This window comes from Somniosus microcephalus, chromosome 4, assembly GCF_052327205.1.
Source record: "Somniosus microcephalus isolate GS21.2 chromosome 4, FLI_Smic_1.0, whole genome shotgun sequence".
Classification (NCBI taxonomy): domain Eukaryota; kingdom Metazoa; phylum Chordata; class Chondrichthyes; order Squaliformes; family Somniosidae; genus Somniosus; species Somniosus microcephalus.
Genome location: NC_140990.1, coordinates 58,368,152 through 58,396,139, shown reverse-complemented (window position 1 = coordinate 58,396,139; position 27,988 = coordinate 58,368,152). Strand labels below are relative to the sequence as shown.

The window sequence follows — 27,988 nt, the reverse complement described above, 5'->3', positions numbered from 1 at the left end:
GCAGTTTTTTTTTAGTCAGGTTGGCATATTTCCCATCCTGCTTTGCTCTCAGCAATTCGCCATTTTATGCAGGCTTTTAGGCTTTTAACATACAATTTCACATATTATATTTATATAAAAATGCTTATAGAATCTTAATAATGTTTACTAAATCCTACAGGTGCACCCTAGCCTACAGACACAATAGCATGTTCACACAGAGGAGAGGCCATTCACCAGCTGTGTGTGTGGAAAGGGATTCATTCGATCATCCCATTTACTGACACACCAGAGAGAGATCGGTTAGATACTTCACGTATGGGAAGGAATTTACTCAGTTTTCCCACCTATTAACACTCCAGCGTTAAAAGGCCAAAGCATTTGAGACACAATACTGAAGAAAAGCTGTTTAAATGTGTGCGTGGGAAGAAATTCACTCGTTCACCTACCTGCTGAAACACCAGCGAGTTCACAAGTGACTGCAGGGGTTGGATTCTGCTGTTGCTGATGTTAATCACATCCAGGACAGAACTATAGCGGATGGCCCGTGCAGTTGGGTTTCTGTATAATTTGCTTCCTAATTTTATTGCTTGGCCCTCCGGCCCCAATCTCACGCCTATCACAGATAGTAATTATCTATATGCTAATATGGTCTCTCAATGGCGAGGCTTTTACCCAACATTCCCCGCGGGGACGAATGTGCCCTATCGACACTACAGGAGCCCAGTGCGCAAGCGTAGCATCGGACAGCGATGGAGCATGCGCAGTGCGAGTATTGGAGAAGGACAAAGGCTGGAAAGTCGCATCGGCAGCGGGTAATGGATGGCGGGACTCGGGGAGTAATGAAACCAACATATGGGCGGATAGGCTTCATAAACACCTGGAGTAGGCCGCAAGCCCTGATTAATAAGCTAATGTTCCCGCGATTGCTGCTGCGGGGCTTTTTCCCGGTAATAGGCCCAGGTTAACGGCCGCCATCCTGGTAAAGGAGAGTGGGTAGCTTCACTGGGCGGCCATCTTGGTGCAGGAATGACGAGTGGGCGAGGCAGCAGGGCACCTGTTCCCAACCTGATCCAAGTGCCCCGGGAGTGAAAACCATTGGTAGATTGTGTGTCACGTGTGTGTCCAGCTGCGGGTTTGATTGGTCAGTTACCCAGGGTTTTAAAGTCACAGCAGGCTTGTGTATAAGAACAGGCCATTTAAGCCGTTGTCAGTTGCAATAGACTCGAAAAGATCGCACGCGAATCCACTGCACTTCTATTCTCCAGATTGAGGGAATTATCACCCGATCTGTGTTATGCAGTGCTCTTAATAAAGCCTGGAGAGAAAAAAAAGTCACAGCAGGGCGCATGCGTGGCCACCTTGGAACAGGAACCAGGAAGAGAGAATGTTCTCAATTTCTATCCTGGACTCAATTCAATTCAAATCGCTTTATTGGCATGATAAGGTACATCTTATGTTGCCAAAGCATCACAGGTTTGGCTTTTGTAAACTGAGAGTGTGCAGCTATCGGGAAAGATTGAACAGGTTGGGGATTTTTTCTTCAGAAAAGGGAAGACTTAGAGGAGACCTGATAGAGCTCTTTAAAATTATAAATGGCTTGGACACGGGGATCGGGTGGGATATGTGTCGGTGCAGGCTCGATGGGCCGAAATGGCCTCTATCTGCACTGTGGGGTTTCTGTGATTCTGTGATTCTGTGACAGGATAGATGTGGAGAGAATCCAAAACTAGGGGCCATAAATACAAGATAGTTACTAATAAATCCAACAGGGAAATGAGGAGAAATGTCTTTACTCAGAGAGTGGTTAGAATGTGGAACTCGCTAATACAGGAATAAAAACAGAAAATGCTGGAAATACTCAGCAGGTCAGGCAGCATCTGTAGAGAGAGAAACAGAGTTAACGTTTCAGGTCAATGACCCTTCGTCAGAACTGGAAAAAGTTGGAGATGTAACAGGTTTTAAAGCAAGTGTAGGGGCAGGGAGAGGGGGGAGGGGAGGAAAGAACAAAAGGGAAGGTCTGTGATAGGATGGAAGGCAGGAGAGATGAAGAGACAAAAGGGATGATGGTGCAAGGCAAAAGGAGATGGTAATGGGACAAGTTAAGAAACAAAAGATGACTCTAGATGAAGTGTAAATGGCAATGGCAGAATCATCAACAGCTGCCATGTGAGAGAGAGAAAAAGTGATTGGGGCAGAGGTTATGGCCTGAAATTGTTGAACTCGATGTTGAGTCCGGAAGGCTGTAAAGTGCCTAATCGAAAGATGAGGTGCTGTTCCTCGAGCTTACGTTGAGCTTCATTGGAACAGTGTAAGAGGCCGAGGACAGAGAGGTCCGAGTGGGAATGGAGCGGAGAATTAAAATGACAGGCGACCGGAAGCTCGGGGCCACCCTTACGGACTGAATGGAGGTGTTCCGCAAAGCGGTCACCCAATCTGCGTTTGGTCTCCCCAATGTAGAGGAGACCGCATCGTGAGCAGCGAATACAGTATACTAAATTGCAAGAAATGCAAGTAAATTGCTGTTTCACCTGGAAGGGGTGTTGGGGCCCTGGACAGTGGGAAGGGAGGAGGTAAAAGGGCAGGTGTTCCACCTCCTGAACTTGCACGGGAAGGTGTTGGGGGAAGGGGTGTTGTGGTGATAGAGGAGTGGACCAGGGTGATGCAGTGTGAGCGGTCCCTTTGGAATGCTGAAAGGGGAGGTAAGGGGAAGATGTGTTTGGTGGTGGGATCACTAATACAGGAAGTGGTTGAGGCAAATAGCTTTGATGCTTTGAAAGGAAACGAGATGAGTACATGAGAGAACAGAATAAAAACATATGCTGAAAGGGTGACATGAGGTAGATGGAGTGGGAGGACACTTGTGTGGTGTATGAACACACAGCACAGACTAGCTGGTCCGAATGGCCTGTGCTGTATTCTATATAATTCTATATAAACTCCTTTTACAGGATATTAGAATGGGAGGATTTGCAGGCGGGAAGCTCAAACCAGACATCACATCAAGATCTGACTGAGTCACTCGCTTTATCAGGACCTGAATATACTCAGCCTTTGATTGTGGAAGGAGAAATGTTTGCCTGTTCTGTCTGTGGGAAAAGATTTCAAACATCAGTGTGATTGGAAAAACACTGAGGCACACACACGCGAGTGAGAGTGTTCCACTGACTGTGGAAAGAGCTTTAACCAGTTACGCAGCCTGAAAAAACATTGCACCATTCACAGCGGGGAGAAACCGTACACGTGTTCTGTGTGTGGACGAGGCTTCAACCAATTGTCCAACCTGGAGAGACACAAGGACAGCCGCACCATGGAGAAACCGTGGAAATGTGGGGACTGTGGGAAGGGATTCAATTACCCGTCTGAGCTGGAAACTCATCGACGCAGTCACACCGGGGAGAGGCCGTTCACCTGCTCCGTGTGTGGGAAGGGATTCACTCAGTCGTCCAACCTCCAGATACACCTGAGAGTTCACACGGGGGAGAGGCCGTTCACCTGCATTGAATGTGGGAAGGGATTCACTACTTTATCCAGCCTGCTGAAACACCAGGGTATTCACACAGATAAGGGACCTTTTAAATGTTCTGACTGTGAGAAGAGTTTTAAAAACAGAAACAAACTGCTGACACACCAACGTATTCACACTGGGGAGAGGCCGTTCACCTGCTCCACATGTGGGAAGGGATTCACTCAGTCATTCAACTTGCTGTCACACCAGCGTGTTCACACTGGGGAGAGGCCGTTCTCCTGCTCTGAGTGTGGGAAGGGATTCACTTGGCCATCCCACCTGCTGAGACACCAGCGAGTTCACACTGGAGAGAAACCGTTCACCTGTGCCATGTGTGGGAAGGGATTCACTCGTTCATCCGAGCTTCTGATACACCAGCGAGTTCACACTGGGGAGAGACCATTCACCTGCTCTGTGTGTGGGAAGGGATTCACTCGATTATCCACATTGCTGACACACCAGCGAGTTCACACTGGGGAGAGGCCATTCACCTGCTCCGTGTGTGAGAAGGGATTCACTGATTCATCCAACCTGCGGACACACCAGCGAGTTCACACTGGGGAGAGGCCGTTCACCTGCTCCGTGTGTGGGAAGGGATTCAATCAGTCATCCAACCTGCTGAAACACCAGCGAGTTCACAAGTGACTGCAGGGGTTGGATTCTGCTGTTATTGCTGCTGTTAATCACATCCAGGACAGAACCATGATCATTCTGTCATTTATACGAACAGGAGGAGGCCATTTAGCCCCTCGAGTCTGTTCCACCATTCAATGAGATCATGGCTGATCTGTGAGTGAACTCCACATAACTGCTTTTGCCCCATATCGGTTATTACCTTTCACCGAGCCCTGGGATCCAGGGAGGACACAGGCTTTACAAACACCAAGTACGGCCCCAGGCCCTAATCTAAAACAGTGAATATTCAGGAGAGGGAGAGGAACCAGTGATTGTAGAACTGAACCCAGCCAGAGTCAGCACCTTCATGGAGGAGAGGGAGGGGAACCAGTGAGTGTAGAACTGAACCCAGCCAGAGTCAGCACCTTCAGGGGAGGAGAGGGAGGGGAACCAGCGAGTGTAAAACTGAACACAACCAGAGTCAGTACCTTCAGGGGAGGAGAGGGAGGGGAACCAGTGAGTGTAGAATTGAACCCAGCCAGAATCAGCACCTTCATTGGGAGGAGAGAGAGGGGAACCAGTGAGTGCAGAACTGAACCCAGCCAGAATCAGCACCTTCAGGGGAGGAGAGAGAGGGGAACCAGTGATTGTAGAACTGAACACAGCCAGAGTTAGCACCTTCAGGGGAGGAGAGGGAGTGGAACCAGTGAGTGTAGAACTGAACCCAGCCAGAATCAGCACCGTCAGGGGAGGAGAGAGGGGAACCAGTGATTGTAGAACTGAACACAGCCAGAGTCAGCACCTTCAGGGGAGGAGAGGGAGAGGAACCAGTGAGTGTAGAACTGAACCCAGCCAGAGTCAGCACCTTCAGGGGACGAGAGAGAGAGAGGAACCAGTGAATGTAGAACTGAACCCAGCCAGAGTCAGCACCTTCAGGGGATGAGATGGAGGGCAACCAGTGAATGTAGAACTGAACCCAGCCAGAGTCAGCACCTTCAGGGGAGGAGAGGGAGGGGAACCAGTGAATGTAGAACTGAACCCAGCCAGAGTCAGCACCTTCAGGGGATGAGAGGGAGGGGAACCAGTGAATGTAGAACTGAACCCAGCCAGAGTCAGCACCTTCAGGGGAGGAGAGGTACCCTGTAGATCGAGCTTTACTCTGTATCTAACCCGTGCTGTACCTGCCCTGGGAGTGTTTGATGGGACAATGTAGAGGGGGCTTTACTCTGTATCTAACCTGTGCTGTACCTGCCCTGGGAGTGTTTGATGGGACAGTGTAGATAGAGCTTTACTCTGTATCTAACCCGTGCTGTACCTGCGCTGGGATTGTTTGATGGGACAGTGTAGAGGGAGCGTTACTCTGTATCTAACCCGTGCTGTACCTGCCCTGGGAGTGTTTGATGGGACAATGTAGAGGGAGCTTTACTCTGTATCTAACCCATGCTGTACCTGCTCTGGGAGTGTTTGTTGGGACAGTGTAGAGGGAGCTTTACTCTGTATCTAACCCGTGCTAATCAGCCACTCAATTTGTTGAACTGAATAATAAACTATTTCAGTTCAGTGTTTATTTTCTGAAGCTGTGTATAATTGTAATGCTGGGCCTGCGCTGTGAGTGTATTGATATTCTGAAAGTGTGTATAATTGTAATGCTGGGCCTGCGCTGTGAGTGTATTGATTTTCTGAAGCTGTGTATAATTGTAATGGTGGGCCTGCGCTGTGAGTGTATTGATATTCTGAAAGTGTGTATAATTGTAATGGTGGGCCTGCGCTGTGAGTGTATTGATATTCTGAAAGTGTGTATAATTGTAATGGTGGGCCTGCGCTGTGAGTGTATTGATTTTCTGAAGCTGTGTATAATTGTAATGGTGGGCCTGTGCTGTGAGTGTATTGATTTTCTGAAGCTGTGTATAATTGTAATGTTGGGCCTGCGCTGTGAGTGTATTGATTTTCTGAAGCTGTGTATAATTGTAATGGTGGGCCTGCGCTCTGAGTGTATTGATTTTCTGAAGCTCTGGTGTTCTGGCCAATATTTATCGCTAAAATAAAACACATTATCTGATCATTATCACATTGCTGTTTGTGGGAGCTTGCTGTGCACAAATTGGCTGCTGCGTTTTCTACATTACAACAGTGACTACGCTTCAAAAGTACTTCATTGGTCATGAAAGAGGCTGTATAAATGCAAGTCTCCTCTGTACTCTGCATTGTGTCTGTAATGAAAATAACTGAAGATTAGTCCCAGTGTAACCTTTGCTGCCATGAAATGAGTGTGTCTTTTAATCAGCCTCACGTCCTTGCTCATGTCGGCTGCAATTGTGTAGAAAGGGGATGTGTAAAGAGATGGTCTGTGTATGGAGATGTGAAAGTTTGTTCTACAGAAGCACGGGGTTGATCTGCTTTTACTGATGAATTTAAAAAGTCTCCATTAAAACCTGAGCCAGTGTGTTGTGAGACAAAGAGCCTTGTGTCCAATAAGGGGAATAAAGGCCCACAGCCTCCCCTGGCCCCGGGCCCTGAACAAGGGACTGGAGAAACTCGCTGTCCTGCGGATCAGACAATCAGCCGGCGCTAGTCCCGCCCCTCGGGCTCCCCGATTGGTTGGAGGACCCGCCGCCGGCTCGCTCCTCCAGTCCCGCCCCACTCGCTCCCTATTGGTTGGAACCTCCTGTCAATCAGGCCGAGGGCCCGGGTCACGTGTCCCCGAGGTGAACACGTTCGCCGTCCAACTGACGCCGCTCGGTCCGGGGCCTCGCGGACTCTCAGGTTTTTCTATTTCTCTTTATTCTCTCCCGATCCACCCCTCCACCCCCCCACGCAATTCTCCACCCAATCGGAGCGCAGAAAACTCACTTTGCGTCACCGATCGCGACTCTGGAACCGACACCAAGGCCTTTCCGCGGAATGCCCCGCGCCGACTCCGGCAGGATCCAGTGCGCAGGCGCAGCTAGTTGTGGGGGAGGGGTTTGATGGCCTCTGGGCATGCGCAGTTATTACACTTGGTGACCGGTAGGGGGCGCTGTGCCGGACTAGGCCCAAACCGCCGAACCGGCGGCGCATGCGTGGACTCTCGGCTGTCAATCAACCGTCAGCCAGAAGAGGTCGCTGGTGAGGCCAGTGAAGAAAGATTGTCTTGCATTTATATAGCGCCTTTCACCACCACCGGACGTCCCAAAGCGCTTTACAGCCAATGAACTACTGTTTGAAGTGTCGTCACTGTTGTAATGTAAGAAACGCAGCAGCCAATTAGCGCACAACAAGCTCCCACAAACAGCAATCTGATAATCTATCATTTTGTTATGTTAATTGAGGGATAACCATTGAAACATAGAAGATAGGAGCAGGAGTAGGCCATTCAGCCCCTCGAGCCCGCTCCGCCATTCAATGCGATCATGGCTGATCATCCAAATTCAGTACCCGGTCCCTGCCTTCTCCCCATATCCCTTGATCCCTTTAGCTTTAAGAAATATATCCAATTGTTTCTTGAATATATTTAATTAATTGGCCTCCACTGCCTTCTGTGGTAGAGAATTCCACAGGTTCACCACTCTCTGGGTGAAGAAATTCCTCTTCATTCTTCTAAACTCCAGTGAGTATAAGCCCAATCGACCCAATCTCTCCTCATATGTCATTCCTGCCATCCCAGGTATCAGTCTGGTGAATCTTCGCTGCACTCCCTCCATGGCAAGAACATCCTTCCTCAGATAAGGCGGCCAAAACTGCACACAATACTCAAGGTGTGGTCTCACCAAGGCCTGAACAACTGCAGCAAGACATCCTTGTTCCTGTACTCAAACCCTCTCGCTACGAAGGCCAACATACCATTTGCCTTCTTAACCGCCTGCTGCACCTGCATGCTTACCTTCAGCGACTGGTGCACAAGGACACCCAGGTCTCGTTGCACTTCCCCTTCTCCCAATCTATTGCCGTTCAGATAATAATCTGCCTTCCTGTTTTTGCCACCAAAGTGAATTCAGAACAGATCTAGCAGCTCAAAATTAGGCATCTATGAGGCACTGTGGGCCATCAGCAGCAGCCTGCATGGGCTCCAGAATCAATGCTGAGGACTCCCAGGGCCACTCCTTTCCGGACTGTACATCACTGTGCAAACACCCCTGGTGGGTCTGTCCTGCTGGTGGGACAGGATATATCCAGAGATGGTGATGGAGGAATCTGGGACATTGGCTGAAGTGCAGAGGGAGCTTTACTCTTTATCTAACCCGTGCTGTACCTGCCCTGGGAGTGTTTGATGGGACACTGTAGAGGGAGCTTTACTCTGTATCTAACCCGTGCTGTACCTGCCCTGGGAGTGCTTGATGGGACAGTGTAGAGGGAGCTTTACTCTGTATCTAACCCGTGCTGTACCTGTCCTGGGAGTGTTTGATGGGACAGTGTAGAGGGAGCTTTACTCTGTATCTAACCCGTGCTGTACCTGTCCTGGGAGTGTTTGATGGGACAGTATAGAGGGAGCTTTACTCTGTATCTAACCCGTGCTGTACCTGTCCTGGGAATGTTTGATGGGACAGTGCAGAGGGAGCTTTACTTTGTATCTAACCCGTGCTGTACCTGCCCTGGGAGTGTTTGATGGGACAGTGTAGAGGTAGCTTTACTCTGTATCTAAGCCGTGCTGTACCTGTCCTGGGAATGTTTGATGGGACAGTGTAGAGGGAGCTTTACTCTGTATCTTACCCGTGCTGTACCTGTCCTGGGAATGTTTGATGGGACAGTGTAGAGGGAGCTTTACTCTGTATCTAACCCGTGCTGTACCTGCCCTGGGAGTGTTTGATGGGACAGTGTAGAGGGAGCTTTACTCTGTATCTAACCTGTGCTGTACCTGCCCTGGGAGTGTTTGATGGGGCAGTGTAGAGGGAGCTTTACTCTGTATCTAACCCCGTGCTGTACCTGCCCTGGGAGTGTTTGATGGGACAGTATAGAGGGAGCTTTACTCTGTATCTAACCCGTCCTGTATCTGCCCTGGGAGTGTTTGATGGGACAGTGTAGAGGGAGCTTTACTCTGTGATGCACTATCAATTGCTACAAAAGACTGGAGATTGAGAAAGTAATAAACAGGCTTTTATTACCAAAGAACAGAGCATGCCTCTTGTGGTTGCCTGGTATCCAAAAGGGCCGGAGGCTTCTGAGCAGCGACCTTTATACCCAGCCATGAGGGTGGAGCCAGGGGCGGAGTCAGCTGAGGCATGCACAGACAAGTACAACAATATGCAAGAGTGAACAACAGTACTAACAGTGAACAACAGTACTAACAACAGTGGTGAACAACAATACTAACAACAGTGGTTTACCACATTCACCCCTTGTTTAGAATTGAGTCCGGCAGGGTGAAGTGCACTAAAAATTTGTGTACTGAAGTCTATCAGGAGGCCTTGTAAGCCGTCCTGAGCGTCGCAGCAGCGGCGGTGATGGTGCAGCATCCAACGTTGAACCCGGTGTCTCGTTCAGAGGAGGTGTAGCAGGTGGCGGACCCTGGGGCTGCTGCATGCCGTCTACAGGGGTCAGAGCATGGGTAATGGGAGGTAGCGATGGTGGTCTCTCAGAGGCACCCGAAGGTGCGAGGTCTCGTGCGGGGACTGTGTCCTGGGGTTAGGCAGGAGTAGCGGTGGGTGGCGAAGAGGGTGTTTCAGGAGCACCTGCAGGTGCGAGGTCTCGAATGGAGACTGTGTCCTCCCGCCCGTCCGGGTACACCACGTAAGCATACTGCGGGTTGGCGTGGAGGAGGCTCACCCTCTCGACCAGGGGGTCTGCCTTATGGGTCCTCACGTGCTTCCGCAGTAGGACGGGACCTGGAGAAGTCAGCCATGTTGGTAGCGAAATCCCCGACGTGGACTTCCTGGGGAAGGAGAACATTCTCTCGTGAGGAGTGGCATTGGTGGGTGTACAGAGCAGCGACCGAATGGAATGGAGCGCCGCAGGGAGGACCTCCTGCCAGCGGGAGGTCAGAAGGCCCTTAGATTTTAAGTTTAAAAGGACTGCCTTCCAGACTGTCGCATTCTCCCTTTCCACCTGGCCGTTACCCCGGGGGTTGTAGCTGGTGGTCCTGCTTGTAGCAATGCCTCTCGCGAGCAGGTACTGCCGAAGTTCGTCGCTCATAAAAGATGAGCCCCTGTCGCTATGGATATAGCTAGGGAAACCGAACAAGGCGAAGAGGTCATTCAGACATTTAATGACCGTGGTACTGGTCATGTCCGAGCAAGGGATGGCAAACGGGAAACGGGAGTACTCATCAATTATATTGAGGAAGTACACATTGCGGTCAGAGGAGGGGAGGGGCCCTTTAAAATCGATGCTCAGCCGCTCGAAGGGGCGCGTGGCTTTGATCAGGCTCGCTCTGTCTGGCCTATAAAAATGCGGCTTGCACTCAGCACAGATCTGGCAGTTCCTGGTCATGGTCCTGACCTCCTCGATGGAGTAGGGCAGGTTACGGGATTTGATAAAATGGAAGAACCTGGTGACCCCCGGGTGGCAGAGGTCATTGTGGAGGGTCTGTAGTCTATCAACCTGCGCATTGGCGCACGTACCACGTGATAGGGCATCTGGGGGCTCATTGAGTTTCCCGGGCCGGTACAAGATATCGTAATTGTAGGTGGAGAGTTCGATTCTCCACCTTAAGATCTTGTCATTCTTGATTTTGCCCCGCTGCTTATTATGAAACATAAAAGCCACTGAACGCTGGTCAGTGAGCAGGGTAAATCGTTTTCCGGCCAGGTAATGCCGCCAATGTCGCACGGCTTCCACAATGGCCTGGGCCTCCTTTTCAACAGAGGAGTGTCGAATCTCGGGGCCCTGGAGGGTCCTTGAGAAAAAGGCCACGGGTCTCCCCGCCTGGTTAAGGGTTGCAGCTAGGGCAAAGTCGGATGCGTCGCTCTCCACTTGAAAAGGGAGGGACTCATCCACAGCGTGCATTGTGGCCTTCGCAATGTCTCCTTTTATGAGAGTGAAGGCTGCACAGGCCTTTGCTGTCAGGGGGAAGGAGGCGGACTTGATGAGGGGTCGGGCTTTATCCGCATAGTTGGGCACCCACTGAGCATAGTAAGAGAAAAACCCCAGGCATCTCTTCAGTGCTTTCTGGCAGTGGGGGAGGGGGAGCTCCATAAGGGGGCGCATTCTATCGGGGTCTGGGCCGATGACTCCGTTCTCCACTACGCAGCCAAGAATAGCGAGGCGTGTAGTACGAAACATACATTTGTCTTTGTTATATGTGAGATTCAGCCGCTGGGCCGTCCGGAGGAATTTCTCTAGATTAACGTCGTGGTCCTGCTGGTCGTGGCCGCAGATGGTGACGTTGTCTAGATATGGGAAAGTGGCCTGGAGTGCGTTCTGGTCAACCATCCGGTCCATCTCCCGTTGGAAGACAGAAACTCCGTTGGTGACGCCGAAGGGAACTCTGAGAAAGTGATAGAGCCGACCGTCAGCTTCAAAAGCTGTGTACTGGCGGTCCTCAGCCCTGATGGGGAGCTGGTGGTATGCCGACTTCAGATCAATCGTCGAGAACACCCGGTATTGTGCTATCTGATTGACCATGTCAGATATGCGGGGGAGTGGATATGCATCCAGCTGGGTGTAGCGGTTGATCGTCTGGCTGTAGTCAATAACTAGGCGCTGTTTGCCGCCAGCCTTCACCACCACCACTTGTGCTCGCCATGGGCTATTGCTGCTCTCGATAATCCCTTCCTTCAGGAGTCTCGCTACCTCGGATTTAATGAAACCCCTATCCCCGGCACTGTAACACCTACTTTTGGTAGCGATGGGCTTACAGTCGCGGGTGAGGTTAGCGAACAAGGAGGGGGGGGGGACTTTAAGGGTGGAGAGGCTGCAAATGGCGCACGGCGGGCGATTTAAAAACTGCTGGCTGCAGACTGTGAGAGGGGGGAGAGGTCCACCATATGCTAAAGTGACACTCTTAAGGTGGCACTGAAAATCCAACCCCAGTAGGACGGCAGCGCAGAGATGGGGCAGGACCAGAAGTTTAAAATTTTTGTATTCAGTACCCTGCACTGAAAAAGTCACCATACAGTAGCCACCGACGTCCGCTGACTGGGCTTTGGAAGCCATAGAGATGCGATGACGCGTCGGCAGGACCGGGAGAGAGTAACTGCGCACCGTGTCGGGGTGTATAAAACTCTCCGTGCTCCCGCTGTCAAAAAGGCAGGTAGTGGCGCGGCCGTTTACCGTAATGTCCATCATGGACCTGGACAGTTGATGCGGGAGAGATTGATCCAGCGTCACGGAAGCCAGCGTATGTTCAAGCGTGTCGATGCGGTCGTCCGATGAGGCGGTGGTGGAGTCCGGGTCCCCCGTAACCGAAGTCGGAGGCGTCCAAGATGGCGGACAAAATGGCGGCGCCCACGGTCCCGATCCCCACGCGGCTGGGGGAGCCCAAGATGGCAGACAAGATGGCTGCGCCCACAGTTCGCACGCAGCGCTGCTGGCGTTAGCAGTCTTCCCTTTGCAGGCGCTAACGTAGTGACCTTTCTTCCCGCAGCCGGAGCAGGTAGCATTCTTCGCGGGGCAGCGTGCTCTAGGGTGTTTAGCTTGGCCACAAAAATAGCATTTTTGTGCCTTGGACATCGCTGCAGCAGTCGGAGGTGGCGGTCCCATGGCCAAAGATTGCGGCGTCCACGGCGCGGGGCGATGAGGGGAGAAAGCGTCCATATTTCTGTGGGCCGCGTCGAGCGAGAGCGCGAGGGACACTGCCTTTGTCAGGTCTATTTCACCCTTCTCCAGCAGCCTCTGCCGGGAGTAGTCGGACCTTAGACCCGCAACGAAAGCGTCTCGTATCAGTCCCTCCACATGTGCCGCGGCCGATACTTCCTTGCAGTCGCAGCCACGTCCGAGTACCCGCAGTGCCCGTAGGAAGGCTTCCACCGATTCCCCGGGCTGTTGTCTGCGAGATCTGAAAAGGTGCCTGGCATAGACGGTGTTAACCGGGCGTGCATACTGCCCTTTCAGTAGGTCGATAGCCGCCGCGTAGGTCGTCGCATCTTGGATTAAAGTATAGACTTGGTGGCTCACCTTCGAGGCCAGGACTTTCAGTTTATTTTCATCAAGAGTCACGGTCGAGGCTTCCAGATACGCCTCAAAGCAACGCAGCCATTGTGCGAATTTAGTCGACGAACCCGCTTCTTGGGGGTCTAGGTCCAGGCATGTTGGTCTGAGGGCTCGCAGCAGCGCCTGCTGCTCAGCGTTTTGCGCCATCGGTTGATCAGCATCCGCAGCCAACATTTAACTTTGGTAATAAAATTGATGCACTATCAATTGCAACAAAAGACTGGAGATTGAGAAAGTAATAAACAGGCTTTTATTACCAAAGAACAGAGCATGCCTCTTGTGGTTGCCTGGTATCCAAAAGGGCCGGAGGCTTCTGAGCAGCGACCTTTATACGCAGCCATGAGGGTGGAGCCAGGGGCGGAGTCAGCTGAGGCATGCACAGACAAGTACAACAATATGCAAGAGTGAACAACAGTACTAACAGTGAACAACAGTACTAACAACAGTGGTGAACAACTATACTAACAACAGTGGTTTACCACACTCTGTATCTAACCCGTGCTGTACCTGCCCTGGGAGTGTTTGATGGGACAGTGCAGAGGGAGCTTTACTCTGTATCTAACCCGTGCTGTACCTGCCCTGGGAGTGTTTGATGGGACAGTGTAGAGGGAGCTTTACTCTGTATCTAACCCGTCCTGTATCTGCCCTGGGAGTGTTTGATGGGGCAGTGTAGAGGGAGCTTTACTCTGTATCTAACCCGTGCTGCACCTGCCTTGGGAGTGTTTGATGGGACAGTGCAGAGGGAGCTTTACTCTGTATCTAACCCGTCCTGTATCTGCCCTGGGAGTGTTTGATGGGACAGTGTAGAGGGAGCTTTACTCTGTATCTAACCCGTGCTGTACCTGCCCTGGGAGTGTTTGATGGGACAGTGTAGAGGGAGCTTTACTCTGTATCTAACCCGTGCTATACGTGTCTTTGGAGTGTTTGATGGGACAGTTTAGAGGGAGATTTACTCTGTATCTAACCCGTGCTGTCCGTGCCTTGGGAGTGTTTGATGGGACAGTGTAGAGGGAGCTTTACTCTGTATCTAACCCGTGCTGTACCTGCCCTGGGAGTGTTTGATGGGACAGTGTAGAGGGAGCTTTACTCTGTATCTAACCCGTCCTGTATCTGCCCTGGGAGTGTTTGATGGGGCAGTGTAGAGGGAGCTTTACTCTGGATCTAACCTGTGCTGTACCTGCTCTGGGAGTGTTTGATCGGACAGTGTAGAGGGGGCTTTACTCTGTATCTAACCTGTGCTGTACCTGCCCTAGGAGTGCTTGATGGGACAGTGTAGAGGGAGCTTTACTCTGTATCTAACCCGTGCTGTACCTGCCCTGGGAGTGTTTGATGGGACAGTGTAGAGGGAGCTTTACTCTGTATCTAACCCGTGCTGTACCTGCCCTGGGAGTGTTTGATGGGACAGTGTAGAGGGAGCTTTACTCTGTATCTAACCTGTGCTGTACCTGCCCTGGGAGTGTTTGATGGGACAGTGTAGAGGGAGCTTTACTCTGTATTTAACCCGTGCTGTTCTTGCCCTGGGAGTGTTTGATGGGACAGTGTAGAGGGAGCTTTACTCTGTATCTAACCCGCGCTGTACCTGCCCTGGGAGTGTTTGATGGGACAGTGTAGAGGGAGCTTTACTCTGTATCTAACCCGTGCTGTACCTGCCTTGGGAGTGTTTGATGGGACAGTGCAGAGGGAGCTTTACTCTGTATCTAACCCGTGCTGTACGTGCCTTTGGAGTGTTTGATGGGACAGTGTAGAGGGAGATTTACTCTGTATCTAACCCGTGCTGTACGTGCCTTGGGAGTGTTTGATGGGACAGTGTAGAGGGAGCTTTACTCTGTATCTAACCCGTCCTGTACGTGCCCTGGGAGTGTTTGATGGGACAGTGTAGAGGGAGCTTTACTCTGTATCTAACCGGTCCTGTATCTGCCCTGGGAGTGTTTGATGGGACAGTGTAGAGGGAGCTTTACTGTGTATCTAACCCATCCTGTATCTGCCCTGGGAGTGTTTGATGGGACAGTGTAGAGGGAGCTTTACTCTGTATCTAACCCATGCTGTACCTGCCCTGGGAGTGTTTGATGGGACAGTGTACAGGGAGCTTTACTCTGTATCTAACCCGTGCTGTACGTGCCTTGGGAGTGTTTGATGGGACAGTGTAGAGGGAGATTTACTCTGTATCTAACCTGTGCTGTACCTGCCCTGGGAGTGTTTGATGGGACAGTGTAGAGGGAGCTTTACTCTGTATCTAACCCGTGCTGTACCTGCCCTGGGAGCGTTTGATGGGGCAGTGTAGAGGGAGCTTTACTCTGTATCTAACCTGTGCTGTAACTGCTCTGGGAGTGTTTGATCGGACAGTGTAGAGGGGGCTTTACTCTGTATCTAACCTGTGCTGTACCTGCCCTGGGAGTGTTTGATGGGACAGTGTAGAGGGAGCTTTACCCTGTATCTAACCCGCGCTGTACCTGCCCTGGGAGTGTTTGATGGGACAGTGTAGAGGGACCTTTACTCTGTATCTAACCCGTGCTGTACCTGCCCTGGGAGTGTTTGATGGGACATTGTAGAGGGAGCTTTACTCTGCATCTAACCCGTGCTGTACCTGCCCTGGGAGTGTTTGATGGGACAGTGTAGAGGGAGCTTTACTCTGTATCTAACCCGTGTTGTACCTGCCCTCGGGATTTTTGATGGGACAGTGTAGAGGGAGCTTTACACTGTATCTAACCCGTGCTGTACCTGCCCTGGGAGTGTTTGATGCGACAGTGTAGAGGGAGCTTTACTCTGTATCTAACCCATGCTGTTCCTGTCCTGGGAATGTTTGATGGGACAGTGTAGAGGGAGCTTTACTCTGCATCTAACCAGTGCTGTAACTGCCCTGGGAGTGTTTGATGGGACAGTGTAGAGGGAGCTTTACTCTGTATCTAACCCGTGCTGTACCTGCCCTGGGAGTGTTTGATGGGACAATGTAGAGGGAGCTTTACTCTGTATCTAACCCGTGCTGTACCTGCCCTGGGTGTGTTTGATGGGACAGTGTAGAGGGACCTTTACTCTGTATCTAACCCGTGCTGTACCTGCCCTGGGAGTGTTTGATGGGACAGTGTAGAGGGAGCTTTACTCTGTATCTAACCCGTGCTGTACCTGCCTTGGGAGTGTTTGATGGGACAGTGCAGAGGGAGCTTTACTCTGTATCTAACCCGTGCTGTACGTGCCTTTGGAGTGTTTGATGGGACAGTGTAGAGGGAGATTTACTCTGTATCTAACCCGTGCTGTACGTGCCTTGGGAGTGTTTGATGGGACAGTGTAGAGGGAGCTTTACTCTGTATCTAACCCGTCCTGTACGTGCCCTGGGAGTGTTTGATGGGACAGTGTAGAGGGAGCTTTACTCTGTATCTAACCGGTCCTGTATCTGCCCTGGGAGTGTTTGATGGGACAGTGTAGAGGGAGCTTTACTGTGTATCTAACCCATCCTGTATCTGCCCTGGGAGTGTTTGATGGGACAGTGTAGAGGGAGCTTTACTCTGTATCTAACCCATGCTGTACCTGCCCTGGGAGTGTTTGATGGGACAGTGTACAGGGAGCTTTACTCTGTATCTAACCCGTGCTGTACGTGCCTTGGGAGTGTTTGATGGGACAGTGTAGAGGGAGATTTACTCTGTATCTAACCTGTGCTGTACCTGCCCTGGGAGTGTTTGATGGGACAGTGTAGAGGGAGCTTTACTCTGTATCTAACCCGTGCTGTACCTGCCCTGGGAGCGTTTGATGGGGCAGTGTAGAGGGAGCTTTACTCTGTATCTAACCTGTGCTGTAACTGCTCTGGGAGTGTTTGATCGGACAGTGTAGAGGGGGCTTTACTCTGTATCTAACCTGTGCTGTACCTGCCCTGGGAGTGTTTGATGGGACAGTGTAGAGGGAGCTTTACCCTGTATCTAACCCGCGCTGTACCTGCCCTGGGAGTGTTTGATGGGACAGTGTAGAGGGACCTTTACTCTGTATCTAACCCGTGCTGTACCTGCCCTGGGAGTGTTTGATGGGACATTGTAGAGGGAGCTTTACTCTGCATCTAACCCGTGCTGTACCTGCCCTGGGAGTGTTTGATGGGACAGTGTAGAGGGAGCTTTACTCTGTATCTAACCCGTGTTGTACCTGCCCTCGGGATTTTTGATGGGACAGTGTAGAGGGAGCTTTACACTGTATCTAACCCGTGCTGTACCTGCCCTGGGAGTGTTTGATGCGACAGTGTAGAGGGAGCTTTACTCTGTATCTAACCCATGCTGTTCCTGTCCTGGGAGTGTTTGATGGGACAGTGTAGAGGGAGCTTTACTCTGCATCTAACCAGTGCTGTAACTGCCCTGGGAGTGTTTGATGGGACAGTGTAGAGGGAGCTTTACTCTGTATCTAACCCGTGCTGTACCTGCCCTGGGAGTGTTTGATGGGACAATGTAGAGGGAGCTTTACTCTGTATCTAACCCGTGCTGTACCTGCCCTGGGTGTGTTTGATGGGACAGTGTAGAGGGACCTTTACTCTGTATCTAACCCGTGCTGTACCTGCCCTGGGAGTGTTTGATGGGATAATGTAGAGGGAGCTTTACTCTGTATCTAACCCGTGCTGTACCTGCCCTGGTAGTGTTTGATGGGACAGTGTAGAGGGAGCTTTTCGCTGTATCTAACCTGTGCTGTACCTGTCCTGGGAGTGTTTGATGGGACAGTGTAGAGGAAGCTTTACTCTGTATCTAACCCGTGCTGTACTTGCCCTGGGAGTGTTTGATGGGACAATGTAGAGGGAGCTTTACTCTCTATCTAACCCGTGCTGTACCTGCCCTGGGAGTGTTTGATGGGACAGTGTAGAGGGACCTTTACTCTGTATCTAACCCGTGCTGTACCTGCCCTGGGAGTGTTTGATGGGATAGTGTAGAGGGAGCTTTACTCTGTATCTAACCCGTGCTGTACCTGCCCTGGGAGTGTTTGATGGGACAGTGTAGAGGGAGATTTACTCTGTATCTAACCTGTGCTGTACCTGCCCTGGGAGTGTTTGATGGGACAGTGTGGAGGGAGCTTTACTCTGTATCTAACCCGTGCTGTACCTGCCCTGGGAGTGTTTGATGGGGCAGTGTAGAGGGAGCTTTACTGTGTATCTAACCCGTGCTGTACCTGCCCTGGGAGTGTTTGATGGGACAGTGTAGAGGGAGCTTTACTGTGTATCTAACCCGTGCTGAACCTGCGCTGAGAGGGTTTGATGGGACAGTGTAGTGGGAGCTTTACTCTGTATCTAACCCGTGCTGTACCTGCCCTGGGAGTGTTTGATGGGACAGTGTTGAGGGAGCTTGTAATGAAATCTGTTTGTCTTGATGCTGTATTCGTTTTGCACTCATGTGTATTACCCTCCCCCACTGTGTATAGTTTCACTTCTTCTTTCCCGACTAACCTGGGAGGTTCCAGGTCTTTGCTCTTGGCTCCGCCCCTGACTTCTCTTACATAAAGATCCCCGGATCTGTATGACTCATTCCTGTGAACCAGTCGGCGTGTTGAGATGTTAGCTCTGATCTTAGTGGTTAAAAGCCAACTTGTTTCAGTCTATAACTTCTAGTTTTGTGGTTATTGAAGGCCCATCAATTTAATCACTAAAGAATACTAGGATGTATCGACTCCTAAAACCAGAGCATCTGGACTTGGATCCACATTCTGCTGAAGCATCAAATCAATTTGGACACTGGCTCAAATGCTTCGAACTCTTCGCAGGGGCCTCATCCACTAGCGAGGTAGATAAACTGAGTCTACTGACTACTCGCGTAAGTCATCGGATTTATTCGTTCATCCGGGACGCCACCTCTTACACGGAGGCCATCACTATCCTGAAGGCCCAATACCAGAGGCCGGTAAACGAAGTGTGCGCCAGACATCTGCTGGCTACACGCAGGCAGCGACCAGAGGAATCAATGGACGATTTCTTACAGGGCCTAAAGGACCTGGTCCAGGACTGTAACTGCAAGGCCGTGACGGCCAATGCGTTTTCTGACGAATTGGTCCGCGATTCCTTCATCACGGGCCTCAAATCGAAATATATCCGGCAGAGACTGCTGGAGAAGGAGGTCCTGGACTTAAAAAAGGCAGTGGCCACTGCGCGATCGCTGGACGTGGCCCAGAGAAACTCTGACTCTTATTCTTCCGGCCATGCAGCCCTCACCGCCTCGTGCGCGCCGAGGGGGCCGCCATCTTGGAATCAGCCATCTTCCCCATCCAGGTCTCAGACCAGCTCTACGCCGCCGGAGTCCCCACACAGAAGTTCACCCAGGAGTCCAACTACAGCGGCAATGTCTCGAGGCCTGAAATGCTACTCCTGCGGCCAGGCCAAGCACCCCAGACAACGATGCCCAGCGAAGGACGCTACATGCTTCAAATGTAAGAAAAAGGGGCATTTTAGCAAAGTCTGCAGGGGGAATCCGATTTCCAACTCCGTCACCGCCTCGTGCGTGCTGTGCGGGCCGCCATCTTGGGATCTGCCATCTTTTCCCGACTCAACGGCTGCCCAGGGCCCAACAGTGGCTTCGATCATGGTGGATCAATCCAGGCCACACCCGTTGACAAAATCCATGATGGACATATAGGTAAAGGGGAATTTAACGAAATGTTTAATTGACTGTGGGAGTACCGAGAGTTTTATCCACCCTAGCCTGGTACGGCGGCACTCATTAATGGTAACCCCTACACGGAGCAGAATTGCTATGGCTGCTAAGCCCCACACTTCGGAAATTTTGGGCTACTGTGTGGTAACAGTGACTGTAAAAGGCACGGACTACAAGGATTTTAAACTCCTCGTGATGCCAGAACTTGTGTTAATGTAATCTTGGGCCTGGACTTCCAGTGCCACCACGAAAGTGTCACGCTAGCATATGGCGGGTCCCAGCCGCCACTCACAGTCTGTGGCCTATCAACCTTAAAAATCAGCCCGCCCTCTTTATTCGCTAATCTCGCTCCGAACTGTAGGCCCATAGCGACCAAAAGTAGACGGTACAGTCTGGAAGACAGACACTTTATCAAGGCAGAAGTGGACAGACTCCTGCGGGAAGGCATTATTGAATGCAGTACCAGCCCGTGGCGTGCCCAAGTAGTCATAGTTAAAAATAGCGAAAAGAAACGGATGGTAATTGACTACAGCCAGACTGTTAATATTTATACCCAGCTGGACGCCTACCCTTTACCCCGCATATCAGAAATGGTCAACCAGATTGCGCAATACCGAGTCTTCTCGACTATCGACCTCAAATCCGCGTATCACCAGCTCCCCATTAGAATGGAGGACCGCCCATACACCGCCTTCGAGGCGAATGGGCGCCTCTACCATTTTCTCAGAGTGCCCTTCGGAGTAACAAATGGGGTCTCGGTCTTCCAACGTGAGATGGACCGCATTGTTGATGAGAATAAACTACAAGCTACCTACCCCTATCTGGACAATGTCACCATCTGCGGGCACAACCAGCAAGCCCACGATCTAAATCTTGCAAGATTTTTAAAAACTGCCCTAAAGCTGAATCTAACCTACAACGAAGACAAATGTGTCTTCAACACAACCCGTCTCTGTATCCTCGGCTGTGTGGTGGAAGATGGGGTAATTGGACCGGACCCTGACCGATTACGCCCCCTAAAGGAACTGCCCCTGCCACACAATCCCAAAGCTTTAAAAAGGTGCCTGGGATTTTTCTCGTATTATGCCCAATGGATGCCCAATTACCCTGATAAGGCCCGACCCCTCATTAAATCGACGTCCTTCCCACTATCAGCTGAAGCTCGGGAGGCTTTCACCAGTATTAAACAGGACATTGAAAGGGCTGCAGTGTGTGCAGTGGACGAATGCATTCCCTTTCAAGTCGAAAGCGATGCGTCAGACTTTGCCTTAGCTGCGACCCTCAATCAGGCTGGGAGACCTGTGGCCTTCTTCTCCCGAACCCTTCAGGGACCTGAAATCAGGCACTCTTCTGTCGAGAAGGAGGCACAGGCTATAGTGGAGGCAGTGCGGCACTGGAGACACTACCTAGCCGGCAAACGTTTCACCCTGCTCACTGACCAGCGGTCGGTGGCTTTCATGTTTAATAACAAACAAAGGGGGAAAATCAAGAATGACAAAATACTCAGGTGGCGGATCGAACTATCCACGTTCGACTATGATATTATGTACAGGCCGGGAGCCCTTAATGAACCCCCAGACGCCCTATCGCGGGGAATGTGTGCCAGCATTCATACGGACAAATTACAGGGTCTCCACAACGACCTCTGTCACCCAGGGGTCACTCGACTATACCATTTTATAAAGTCCCGCAATCTGCCCCACTCCATCGAGGAGGTCAGGGCAATGACCAGAGCCTGCCGCATCTGTGCGGAATGCAAGCCTCGTTTCTACAGGCCTGACCGTGCACACCTTATCAAAGCCACACGGCCATTCGAGCGCCTAAGTCTGGACTTCAAGCGACCCCTTCCCTCTGCCGACCGTAACGTATACTTCCTCAATATCATTGATGAATATTCCCGCTTCCCCTTCGCCATTCCCTGCCCAGACATGACCAGTGCCACGGTCATCAAGTGTCTCTGTAATCTATTCTGCATGTTTGGCATGCCGAACTACATACACAGCGATAGGGGGACGTCATTCATGAGTGACGAGCTGCGCCAGTTCTTGCTCTCGAAGGGGATAGCCACTAGCAGAACCACTAGCTACAACCCCCGGGGTAATGGGCAAGTGGAAAGGGAGAATGCTACTGTTTGGAAGGCTGTCACGTTAGCCTTAAAGTCAAAAGGCCTTCCGACCTCCCGCTGGCAGGAAGTCCTCCCAGACGTGCTCCACTCCATAAGGTCTCTGTTATGTACTGCCACTAACGCTACCCCTCACGAAAAGATATTCGTTTTCCTCTGGAAATCCACCTCGGGCATATCTCTACCCGCGTGGCTGACGTCTCCGGGGACAGTACTATTGCCGAAGCACGTGAGAGGCCATAAAACAGACCCCCTTGTGGAAAAGATACAGCTCCTCCATGCAAACCCTCAGTACGCCTATATCGAATACTCTGACGGGCGAGAGGACACTGTTTCCATAAAAGACCTTGCTCCCTCGGGGAGTGGAGAGAACGTTGGGAGACTACCCGATGAAGACCTACACTACAAAGAGACAGGACGCCCAGAGGTATCAATACCCAACTTTAACCTGGAGGACACTGCAGATAACCTGGAAGACACTGCGGAGGCCCGGACAGCGGAGGAACCAGAATCCACTCCCCTAGAGGCACCCCAACCGGCTTTGCACCGATCACTGAGAACTGCAAAACCTCCTGACAGACTCACTTATACCAACTTTTAAGAAACATCACCCCGATGGACTAAATCTATAGAAGGGGTGAATGTAATGAAATCTGTTTGTCTTGATCCTGTATTCGTTTTGCACTCATGTATATTACCCTCCCCCACTGTGTATAGTTTCACTTCCTCTTTCCCAACTAACCTGGGAGGTTCCAGGTCTTGGCTCTTGGCTCCGCCCCTGACTTCTCTTACATAAAGATCCCAGGATCTGTATGACTCATTCCTGTGAACCAGTCGGCGTGTTGAGATGTTAGCTCTGATCTTAGTGATTAAAGGCCAACTTGTTTAAGTCTATAACTTCTAGTTTTGTGGTTATTGAAGGCCCATCAGTGTCCAATAAGGGGAATAAAGGCCCACAGCCTCCCCTGGCCCCGGGCCCTGAACAAGGGACTGGAGAAACTTGCTGCCCTGCGGATCAAACAATCAGCCGGCGCTAGTCCCGCCCCTCGGGCTCCCTGTTGGTCGGAAGCTCCCGTCAATCAGGCCGCGGGCCCGGGTCACGTGTCCCCAAGGAGATCACGTGCTCCGTCCAACTGACTGCGCTTGGTCCAGGGCCTCGCGGACTCTAAGGTTTTTCTATTTCTCTTTATTCTCTCCCAATCCACCCCTCCCCCCCACCCCGCGTGATTCTCCACCCAATCGGAGCGGAGAAAACTCACTTTGTGTCACTGATCGCGACTCTGTAACCGACACTAAGACCTTTCCCCAGAATGGGCCGCGCCGACTCCGTCCGACAGCATCCGAGTGCGCAGGCACAGCTCCGAGTGGGGGAGGGGGGTTGGTGTCCTCTGGGCATGCGCGTTTATTACCCTTGGTGACCGGGAGGGGTCGCTGTGCCGGACTTGGCCCGTGTGCGCATGCGCGGACTCTCGCTGTCCCCAGTAGGAGCAGGAGTGGCCATTCAGCCCCTCGAGCCTGCTCTGCCATTCAATGAGATCATCGCTGATCATCACCTCAACTCCATTCACCGGCCCGATCCCCACATCCCTTGATCCCTTTAGCCTTAAGAAATATATGTAACTCCTTCTTGAATATATTTAATGAATTGGCCTCTACAGCCTTCTGTGGTAGAGAATTCCACAGGTTTACCACTCTCTGGGTGAAGAATTTCCTCCTCATCTCTGTCCTAAATGGCTTACCCCTTATCCTTAGACTGTGACCCCTGGTTCTGGACTCCCCGGCCATCAGGAACATCCTTCCTGCATCTAGTCTGTCCAGGCCTGTTAGAATTTTATAAGTTTCAATGAGATTCACCTCTCATTCTATTAAACTCCAGCGAGTATAAGCCCAGTTGACCCCATCTCTCCTCATACATCATTCCTGCCATCCCAGGTATCAGCCTGGTGAATCTTCGCTGCACTCGCTCCATGGCAAGAACATCCTTCCTCAGATAAGGCGACGAAAACTGCACACAATACTCAAGGTGTGATCTCACCAAAGCCCTGTACAACTGCAGCAAGACGTCCTTGTTCCTGTACTCGAACCATCTTTAATAATAATAATTCAACTTTATTGTCATTGCACAAGTACATGAACAACAAAATGTGATCCTGCAAGCTCCCATGACTGGGAGAAGCAAAGCCGCTGCATCGGTGCGCGCCGCCATTCCATTTCCACCATTCCTCCTGTCCAACAATCTTCAGCCCACCGCCCAGGCCTGCTCACCAGCCACTCCTCCCGTGACCTTCTCACCAACCGCCCCTCCTCGGGGCTCCTTCCGTGACCTTCTGCACCTGGTTTTTCCTGATGGTCACCCCTCCAAGGTATTAACCAGGCCTGGCTCTGCTTAGCTTGCAAGCCTTGCCATACCATTTGCCTTCTTAACCACCTGCTGCACCTGCATGCTTACCTTCAGCGACTGGTGCACAAGGACACCCAGGTCTCGTTGCACTTCCCCCGTCTCTCAATCTATTGCCATTCAGATAATAATCTGCCTTCCTGTTTTTGCCACCAAAGTGGATAACCTCGCATTTATCCACATTATACTGCATCTGCCATGCATCTGCCCAATCACCCAACCTGTCCAAATCATACTGGAGTTTCTCGGCATCCTCCTCACAGCACACATGCCCACCCAGCTTTGTGTCGTCTGCAAACTTGGAGATATTACATCTAGTTCCGTCATCTAGATCATTTATATATATTGTGAATAGCTGGGGTCCTAGGACCGATCCCACTAGTCACTGCCTGCCACTCGGAAAAAGACCCGTTTATCCCAACTCTTTGCTTTCTGTCTGCCAACCAGTTCTCTATCCAAGTCAGTACCTTGCCCCCAATCCCATGTGCCTTAACTTTACATGCTAATCTCTTATGCGGGACCTTATTGAAAGCCTTCTGAAAGTCCAAATACACCACATCCGCTGGTTCTCCCTTATCTATTCTATCAGTTACATCCTCAACAAATTCCAGTAGATTAGTCAAGCACGATTTACCATATTGTCTTTGTCCGATCCTGTCACTGTTTTCCAAGTGTTCTGCTATTACATCAGGCTTACTGGTCTATAATTCCCCGTTTTCTCTCTACCACTTGACAGTCCCGCCATCCCAGGAATCAATCTCGTGAACCTTTGTTGCACTCCCCCTATGGCAAGTATATCCTTCCTTAGATAAGGAGACCAAAATTGTACACAGTACTCCAGGTGTGGTCTCACCAAGGCCCTATATAATTGGTGTAAGGCTTCTTTAGTCCTGTACTCAAATCCTCTTGTAATGTCAATCAACCATCAGCTAGAAGAGGTCGCTGGTGAGACCAGTGAAGAAAGAAAGTATGAGGTATGAAGGTATGAGAGCGGAATTAATTAGAGTGGACTGGGAAAATAGATTAAAGGGTAAGACGGTACATGGCCAGTGGTGTACATTTAAGGAGTTATTTTACAACTTCCAAAAAATATATATTCCACTGAGGAAAAAAGGGTGTAAAAGAAAAGATAGCCATCCGTGGCTAAGTAAAGTAATTAAGGATAGTATCCGACTAAAAACAAGGGCATATAAGGTAGCCAAATCTAGTGGGAGGATGGAAGATTGGGAAGTCTTTAAAAGACAGCAAAAAATAACTAAAAGATTGATTAAGAAAGGGAAGATAGATTATGAAAGTAAATTAGCAAAAAATATAAAAACAGACATTAAAAGTTTCTATAGTTATATAAAAAGAAAAAGGGTGGCTAAAGTAAATGTTGGTCCCTTAGAGGATGAGACCGGGAAATTAATGGTGGGAAACATGGAGATGGCAAAAACACTGAACAATTATTTTGTATCAGTCTTTACAGTAGAGGACACTAAGAATATCCCAACACTGGACAAACAGGGGGCTCTAGGGGGGGAGGAACTAAATACGATTAAAATCACTAAGGAAGTGGTACTTGATAAAATAATGGGACTCAAGGCGGATAAATCCCCTGGACCTGATGGCTTGCATCGTAGGGTCTTGAGGGAAGTAGCGGTAGGGATTGTGGATGCATTGGTAATAATTTTCCAAAACTCACTGGACTCAGCAAAGGTCCCGGCAGATTTGAAAACTGCTAATGTAACACCCTTATTTAAAAAGGGTAGTAGGCAGAAGGCTGGAAACTATAGACCTGTTAGCCTAACATCTGTGGTTGGTAAAATGTTAAGAGTCCATTATTAAGGAGACAGTAACGGGACATTTGGATAAACATAATTTAATAGGACAAACTCAGCATGGTTTCATGAAGGGGAAGTCATGTTTGACAAATTTGCTTGAGTTTTTTGAGGAAGTAACATACAGGGTGGATAAAGGGGAACCAGTGGACGTAGTGTATTTAGACTTCCAAAAGGCATTTGACAAGGTGCCACACAAAAGATTATTGCTCAAGATAAAAAATCACAGGATTGGGGGTAATATTCTGGCGTGGGTGGAGGATTGGCCCTCTAACAGAAAGCAGAGAGTTGGGATAAATGGTTCGTTCTCAGATTGGCAACCAGTAACTAGTGGTGTTCCGCAGGGGTCAGTGCTGGGTCCCCAACTCTTTACGATCTATATTAACGATTTGGAGGAGGGGACCGAGTGTAACATTTCAAAGTTTGCAGATGATACAAAGATGGGAGGGAAAGCAGTGAGTGAGGAGGACATAAAAAACCTGCAAAGGGACATAGGCAGGCTAAGTAAGTGGGCAGAGATTGGGCAGATGGAATACAATACTGGAAAGTGTGAGGTTATGCACTTTGGCAGGAAAAATCATAGAGCAAGTTATTATCTTAATGGCAAGAAACTGGAAAGTACTGTAGTACAAAGGGATCTGGGGGTCCTGGTGCACGAAACTCAAAAAGTTAGTATGCAGGTGCAGCAAGTGATTAAGAAGGCCAATGGAATGTTGGCTTTTATTGCTAGGGGGATGGAATATAAAATCAGGGAGGTATTGCAGTTGTACAAGGTATTGGTGAGACCGCACCTGGAATACTGCATACAGTTTTGGTGTCCATACTTAAGAAAAGACATACTTGCTCTCGAGTCAGTACAAAGAAGGTTCACTCGGTTAATCCCGGGGATGAGGGGGTGGTCATATGAGGAGAGGTTGAGTAGATTGGGACTCTACTCATTGGAGTTCAGAAGAATGAGAGGCGATCTTATTGAAACATATAAGATTGTGAAGGGGCTTGATCGGGTGGATGCGGTGAGGATGTTCCCAATGATGGGTGAAACTAGAACTAGGGGGCATAATCTTAAAATAAGGGGCTGCTCATTCAAAACTGAGATGAGGAGAAACTTCTTCACTCAGAGGGTGGTAGGTTTGTGGAATTTGCTGCCCCAGAAAGCTGTGGAAGCTACATCATTAAATAAATTTAAAACAGAAATAGATAGTTTCCTAGAAGTAAAGGGAATTAAGGGTTACGGGGAGCGGGCAGGAAATTGGACATGAGTCTAGGTTCGGAATGGTCATGGCCCTGTGGGTAGTGGAGTGGGCCCAGGGGCCGTGTAGCCTTGTTCTGCTCCTACTGTGTTCTAATTCTGTGTTAGATTTCAGGAGATGGTTTTATTCCTGTTCCTGGCTGGGGTGGAGATCGCCTTTACAGAAGGTAAGTACTGTAGAAAATATAGGGACAGAGTGATCTCCTGGAAGAATTTCGATCGCCTAGATGGGTCGGAGAGGAATTTCCCAGATTTTTTTCTCCCAAATTGGCCATTGGGTCTTTATCTGGTTTTTCGCCTCTCCCGGGAGATCACATGGGTTCGGGTGGATGCAGAGTGATAGAAGATTTGAGGTTAGGATCAGATCAGCCATGATCTTATTGAATGGTGGAGCAGGCTCGAGGGGCCGATTGGCCTACTCCTGCTCCTATTTCTTATGTTCTTATGAAAGACTTGCATTTCTATAGCGCCTTTCACCACCACTGGACATCACAAAGTGTTTTACAGCCAATGAAGTACTTTTGAAGTGTAGTCACTGTTGTAATGTAGGAAACGCGGCAGTCAATTAGCGCACAGCAAGCTCCCACAAACAGCAGTGTTATAATGACCAGATAATCTATCTTTTTATGTTG

General features: G+C 50.2%; 1 protein-coding gene across 1 annotated transcript in view; it reads left to right on the top strand.

Annotated features, from left to right (window-relative positions):
* The window catches only part of LOC147118986 (uncharacterized), a 35,695-nt gene extending 29,533 nt beyond the window's left edge, over nt 1-6,162 (top strand). The window contains exon 3 of the mRNA XM_085984729.1: nt 3,205-6,162. Coding sequence (XP_085840855.1) covers nt 3,205-4,132 — 928 coding nt within the window. The 3' untranslated portion in view covers nt 4,133-6,162. The remainder of the gene's footprint in view (nt 1-3,204) is intronic.
* The last annotated feature ends 21,826 nt before the right edge of the window (nt 6,163-27,988 follow it).